The sequence below is a fragment of the Berghia stephanieae genome, chromosome 1 (assembly GCF_034508935.2).
Source record: "Berghia stephanieae isolate SIO BIC M18660-M18661 chromosome 1, UCSD_Bste_1.3, whole genome shotgun sequence".
NCBI lineage: Eukaryota > Metazoa > Mollusca > Gastropoda > Nudibranchia > Aeolidiidae > Berghia > Berghia stephanieae.
The window spans coordinates 6,264,805-6,272,304 of record NC_088360.1 but is presented as its reverse complement, the minus strand read 5'-3'; the positions used below and the strand labels follow the sequence as shown (position 1 = coordinate 6,272,304).

The following is a 7,500-nucleotide window of genomic DNA, read 5'->3' as shown; positions in this document are numbered from 1 at the left end:
TTTGCATGTTCAGATTATTATTAAAGTATTGATATTTGAGGTTGGAAATTCTTGGCCAAAATTGAAAACGGCGTTTTTTGGGGGGATTTTTTTTTTTGGTGCATAGAATCGAAGCCCAACTAGTTTGTTACGAAACTGTAATGGAATTGACCATAGATCTGATTGGCGTGGCCTTCAATTGCCAAGAGGGGCGGTGTTATTTATTGTTAAAAAATCAGGCAATATTGTACTTGACAAGTAAACATAAAAAAGATAATTAGCGTTTATGTTGCGCAATATCCACTTAACATTTTGAAAGCGCTTTACAAGGCGTAACATGTCAACAGCAACATATTATATTCAATTCAAAGGTTTATTTTAGGTAACTGTCAATATGAAATATATACATTTAAATAGAATTTCCAATTAACACATGTAAAATAAATAATTAACACAAGGAAACTACCAAGAACAATTGAATAGATATATAAGTGTATATATATATATATATATATATATATATATATATATATATATATAATATATATATTATATAAACAAATAAACAGACAAAATAAAAATATAAATAAGTGAATAAATAAATAAATAACCCTCACTTAACCATAAGGGGCACCATAATAATATATAAACACACGCTAATCATCACAGACAAAGGAAAAAAACCGCACATACACACACACACACACACACACACACACACACAATTATCACATTCTGAATAAAACACATAAACACCATGACGCATTTGAGACACTATTACAATTTTTTTTTCTGACAAAGACAACGCTTATACCGACCAGTTCCTCATTTTACACTTGAGTGCAGTGAGATTAAATGAGTAAAAGGCCTTTTCCAAGCACTCAAATTTGCGCCGCCCAGAGCGATACTTGAGCAAGAGACCTACCGGTTTGAAGACGAATTTTAAATCGCAAGACAATTCTCTAAACGCACTCATGTGTAAAATACTCGTAAGTACTAGGGAAGTAACAGTTGTGTCCCTACAGGAAAACAATTGTAATAGCACCTCACATACGTCATGTCTAGTCCTACATGGTCCGTGTTGCTGTTAGCTTGGGATCCCTTGTAAAGCACATTGAGCATACTTGGTAGATATTGTCCAATATAACATCTCAATCTATTTTTTGTCTTTGTTTTGTCAGTAATGATTTTACTTGACGTCACGGAAACTTAGTCGTCATCTTTGTTATTATTATTCCAGTTACAATGGAGTTTATTTCTTTACCGCCCACTGCATCGCATATTATAACCTCTTGGCATTTCTCCAACGTCAACTAAATATCCTGTGAGAAATTGCTTTGCATCAATAGGACTATAATATTGAATATTGAACACAGTTTTACACTATCAATGCTATTGTGTTTTGTCTTTGTCGTTGTTGTCGTCGTCCTCGTCATCATGGTTATTTTTTGTTGCTGTTGATATTGCTGTTTTTGTTGTTGTTGTTCTCCTCCTCCTCATCCTCCTCCTCCCCCTCCTCATCCTCCTCCTCCTCATCCTCCTCCTCCTCCTCCTCCTCCTCCTCCTCCTCCTCCTTCTTCTTCTTGTTCTTCTTCTTCTTGTTCTTCTTCTTCTTGTTCTTCTTCTTCTTGTTCTTCTTTCTTCTTGTTCTTGTTTTCTTCTTCTTCTTGTTCTCTTCTTGTTCTTCTCTTCTTGTTCTTCTTCTTCTTCTTCTTCTTCTTCTTCTTCTTCTTCTTCTTCTTCTTCTTCTTCTTCTTCTTCTTCTTCTTCTTCTTCTTCTTCTTCTTCTTCTTCTTCTTCTTCTTCTTCTTCTTCTTCTTCTTCTTCTTCTTCTTCTTTCTCACACTATATTGTATATTGTACATTTTATTAACACTATAAGTTTCGATAAATTGCGCCAAAACCAGAATTTCATTTAGATCCCGTTTAATTTTTCCAATTAACATATCGATATTGAACAAATCGATTTCGCATTGTTTTTATCCTTCGGTTTCCTGGTACCGTACTCGTGTTTTTTAATATTTCGGCTAATTTATCCCTATGTCACTAGTTACTATTTGTACATTGTCAATTTTTAATTTGGCATATTATGTTGTTGGTGGTAATAACATAAATTACAAATAAATTGGCTTCCTATAATAAAAGGATGCAAAACAATCAAAAAAAAAAAGAAGAAAAAAGATACGTATATACGCTTTTATATAGCGCATTATCCACTATGATCGAAGTGCTTTACAATGAGTCCCAAGCCAACAGCAACACTTAACAAGTAGGACGAGACATAACGCTCGACAGGCGTTAATGCATTTAGAATTTCGACCGAGATAAAGCTGCCATTGGTCGATGGTCCTATCATTGTTTTTGTTTCTTCACCTTAACTACGCCATTCACACATCTCTTATTCGTCCTTAGTGTTTCATTCATCGTATTTTGTTGATATATGGGGAAACCCGAAACGTCCACAGTATCTGTCTTCCTTTACTAGATTGGAACTTACATTTCAATACTTATCCTTATTTTTCCTTCGAGCTTCCAGAAGCAACATTTTCATTATTATATTATGAAAGACGAGGTCTCAAGTCAAAATTTAAAATGTGTGTTTTTTTTTCAGAGCACGACAGAAATGTCATGGTTTAAACCTGTCTTCAGTCTCCTTCTTTTTAAAATCGTTACCTCGTTTTTGTTTTGTTTAATTTTTGTTTGTTTGTTTTGTTTTGTTGGGTTGTTTCATCTTAACTAGAATATCAGAAATTTTAAAACGTTGCATCACAACCAGAATGACGTAAAAAAAAAAACGGTCAACCTTTCAAATTTATCGATATTAAAACCCATCGATTAAAAAAAAAAGAACTCCATCTCTCTGGGACCAAGTTCTCCAAAAGGACGAAATGTTGTTTGTATTGCCTATAGTGTGTGTATATGTTCTTTGTCTCAACGTGTTGGTTTGGTGATGATGATAATAATAGCGAATAACAAAAACACAATGACGAAGCGTTCATTTTAAACAAAAGGACGCCTCCAGGCACATTATGTTTTCTTGTATGTTAGTCCAAATAATTTAACTCAAATGGGATGAAGACTATAGATCCATACACTGACAAAACACTCTTTTATTTTACATCGATCGATCGAGATGAGCGTCAACCTGTCAAAAAGTCCTAAACCTGAGGCTTCTTTTGAGTTTTAGGTGAACATCAGTGTGTGTATCCCAGGAAGGCCAAAGGCCGAAACATTGTTTTCTTTGTGTTTTCCCCAATTACATGAGTAAATACTTTACTCCATTTATTTTTCTTTCCATTGGGTTTAAAGCTTATTTAACTTTATGGAAAGCTATGGATCATATTTGAAATTGAAATTTTCTGACGAGAAGTTGGGTTTTTAAAAAAATAATGTGTATTATCAGTTTAAATAGGAACCATGTTACAAGCGTAACGGTTGTGTTATGTTGATTGTGAACGAATGGATGGATAGATGAATGGATGGATGGATGGATGTATGGATGGATAGATGGATGGGTGGGTGGGTGGAAGGAATCAATCAGCCATAAAATTCTGTTATAATCAATGGCCGATGAGATCAATAAACATCAATGGAAAGAATCAGCCGCGTCCTATTTCTAACGTCGTCATGGTCGAGTGATTCTGGGTTTTGACCCGTAGAATGGATTGTATAGTCCCCCATAAGGCATAGAAAAACGATTTTAATCAAAATTATAGTAAATTATTTTCACAATAAGAAAACAGCGATTAAAGAACAAACAAACAAACCAACAAACAAAAACAACAACAAAAAGAAAGAAAAACATATTATACAAGGATCATCGGTATGATTCGTCATGTGACGGGAACAAGTCACCTTAATCTAGATCACCTGACTTGGCTGCACTGCAACTTAAGTCTTGGTTATTCCAGCCCTCTCTAGGAATAGACCCTACAGAAAAAGAAACATAAACAACTCGCCTTTGGGAATGAAGAGAATCTTAATAAATTTACTTATTCTAAGAGTATCGGTGTTTATTAATTGATAAGAGGACAAGTTAGGGACAAAAATTTACCTCATATTTACCAGACAGGATTTCCTTATTTTGGTTTGGAAAATATTTATTTGGATATCGTTACATTGAAATAATTCACTTGTCAAAACGCCTTAAATATCAAGCTTCATAAAAGTCAATACCATCTTTTGAAATAGCATTCAACACGTAACCTATTACCTCAAACGGTATTATGTCGGGATAAACCCAATGGCAAGGATAAATTTTTAAGTTAAAATGATAAGAATTTTAAAATCTAGTTTTTGCTAATTTAAGAGATGCCATTAATTAACCCTCAGTAAAACATTAAAACTCATTTTTTACCATATTATACTGTATTTGGTTTTTAGCATCTAAACTATCTCGGCATCTGAGTGGGGCCCCGACCTCCCATTGTTGGCAGGGAGACACTAACTCTGTCTTCTATCTCCCTATATCTGTTTTCCAACATGCTTTCTGTCTTTATCTTGGAATGAGATTACTTAGATTTGTCCAAGTCCTGGCCGGATATCCTAGCTGGGAGGAAAACAGTCAAATGTATAATTAGAGTTTTGGAAGATGATCTTTTTTTGTCTTGTAAATCATCTCTCTGTTATGCACTGTATTGTTTTATTTACATACTGTATATATAATTTATAAACATTTGTGTGTATCCCTCTGAGTTGGGACTTGTGCTTGTTTGGATGAGACTTTTCGGTGATCTCAAACGAAGTACTTTGATAGTGTGCTCTTAGAATCTACACCTGTTTCTTTTTTGAACAAATTCCCCTTTGTCTAACCTTTTCTTGGGTGTTTTACTTGTAATTCTAGAACTCTTTACTATCCCATTTTCTTCCTGTTTTTACTGGCGCTGATATGACCTTAATAAAAACAAACAAAAATAATCTCGGCATAATACCGGTTTGAGGTGATGAATCATACATCCTCCGATTTACCCTCTTTTAACAAATCCTCCGATTTAACCTCCTTTAACAAACCATCCCATTTACCCTCTTTTAACAAATCCTCCGATTGATCTTATCACAAATCATCCGATTTAAGATTGTTTGACGACTATTCCTTTTTGTATCAATAGCCATTTTTTCATTCGCAGGTCGGTGCCCTGTACGAACTCTTTACAACCCGCGCCCTTCTAAAATGATCAAATCAAGATTGACGCGTATTGTAATGACGTCAATAACATTTCCTTTATATTTCCAACTCATTTCTCTTCATTTGATTGTTCATTTTGTCACCAGGTGAAGGCATAATGCTGCTCATCGGCTTTATGAAATATTCATCAATGACAACCGACACCCGGTGATTGATCTCAAAGCTACCCAAACCACTTCCTCTGTCGCCAGCAAACCATCATCCCAAGCAACGCTGGATAGTCGATCAGAAGCTCAATATTCATCGCCATCATCATCGTCATCTGGTCTTGTTTACATCTTGGAAACGCCACAACAACAATCCACGCACAACGTTACTCTTTGACTTATCAATTTGTTAGTGTGTCGGTGTGAATCTATAACATCTTGATTTGGCACAACGCGATATCTGTGTTGTTGATTTTGTTTACGATTTTAAAAAAAAATATTGCTGCTGACATCAGACGGAGACATAATATATATATAAATTTTGAGTTCTCTTCTCATCATTGGATGAACTAGATTTGGATTAAAACAAGGGGGTGGGTCAAATAAATCAACCATGTAGCCCCCTTAACTACGTGGAGGTGATTGAGAAATAAATAAACATTAAAAGTCCTCACTACTTACTCAAGACTTGAACCATTAACCCCTTACCATCGCCTACTATTATTATAATAATAATTTTCATCATCACCACACGTCGTTAACCCCCACCCTGCCATCATCACGTTGACGGTGGCTACCGCACTGTCGTCCCGTACCATGGCGCACCCACGCTACAGCAGTGGTAGGAGGGCTGAGCCCCTGCCTGCCTCGGTGGTCGCTAGCCCGGTTGTGGGCAACGGGCAACATTCACAAGAGGATAATCCCAATCATCTGGTCTATAAAAAGGTGAGTACTTTTAATATTATAATTAATAATATATGCATGAAATATGGGGAAAAAAAAGGGGGGGGGGGGGAGAGTTTCTAGTGCAATGTCAATCACTGCTAGGTGGACAGTAGAGAGGGAGGGGGGGGGGTCATAAAAAATTTGACTGCACCCGGGATCAATATCGGTCCCTTTGATTGTGAAGCGAGTGCTTTACCAACTGAGCTATCGAGACCCCCCAATCGTGTATTTTAACTCAAATAATAAATGTAACCCACCTCCTAAAAGCTCTACTTTTATTCGGGATGAGCTGTTTGCATGCTGGAACTTCAATTTATAGACACAAGAAACATGACACTTGGGGTTCATTTCTATACGTTTTGTTGATGTTTAGATACATTTAAAAAAACAGACTTGAGCTTTAAATGGCGCAATATCCATTAAACGTCTCATCGCGCTTTACAAAGGGTCCCTGACCAACCGCAACACGTAACATGTAGAACGAGACATGGCGCCTTTTAGACGATATTACGAGTACAATGTTTTTCCGACAAAGGCAACGCTGTTAACGGCCAAGTACTCGTTTTACACCTGAGTACGGTGAGCAAATGTGAGTAAAGAGCCTTTTCCAAGGACTCAATTATGCGCCGAGCGAGGCTCGAACCCATTCCCTTCGATCCGAAAGCGAGTGTCAAACCACAAGTTCACACAGCCGCATGATTTTTTATATTGCAAAAACGCAAAAAATTGTATTTTTCATCATTTTAGTTATAAAATTACTTTTCGGGGTATTCATCTCGGAAAATATTTTAATTTCAATCAACCATCATGTTCATCCCCGTAATTTCATTTCGAGACAACTGGTTACATATAAATGTCGTAAACACTTTTTCGTAAGCTGAAACAACCTTTGAACATTAACACCAATAAACCCATTTCCATACTTTTTTTTTCTTATTTTGACCACAAAATATTTCATTAATATATTGAAAGATGTGATAGATTTGTAGGACTTTGTGGCCTTTTAGTTGCTACTCGCTTTCTGACCGGTTAGTGCCGGGTTCGAGTCACGCTCGGAGCGGCTTAAAGTTGAGTCCTGAGAAAAGACTCTTTTCTCACATTCTCTCACCTTATTCAAGTATAAAATGAGCACTTCGCCGTTAACAGCATTTCCTCATTTCCTTTACAGGCATTATGTCTCGTCCTACATGTTAAGAGTTGCTGTTAGTTTCTCCTCCTTCCATTTATGCCAAAGCTTCAGGCTGAAGATTGTATGGCCGTCTTTTCATTTAACAGGGGTTTTAGGGGGAATCGGTGAGCGATTTTTTGAAGTCATCAGTCGATAGGGCTTGTTTATAATTGGTTGGTAGGGAGTTCCAAAGCCGGATGGTGGAAGGTAAGAAAGAGTAAAGATTATGTTTTGTTCTTGAGTGGGGGATTTCAAAATTAAATGCTGAATTTCTTGTTTTATTGTTGTTCCGTTTC

The 7,500-nt window shown here is 36.3% G+C and overlaps 1 protein-coding gene across 3 annotated transcripts in view; it reads left to right on the top strand.

The window, feature by feature from the left end:
• Positions 1-7,500, top strand: part of LOC144966699 (regulator of G-protein signaling 7-like) — a 211,838-nt gene that overhangs the window by 59,365 nt on the left and 144,973 nt on the right. For all 3 annotated transcript variants that reach the window (XM_078903464.1, XM_078903482.1, XM_078903473.1), the window contains exon 3: positions 5,251-6,036. In XM_078903464.1, the coding sequence (XP_078759590.1) occupies positions 5,908-6,036 (129 nt within the window). In that variant the 5' untranslated portion in view covers positions 5,251-5,907. The remainder of the gene's footprint in view (positions 1-5,250; positions 6,037-7,500) is intronic.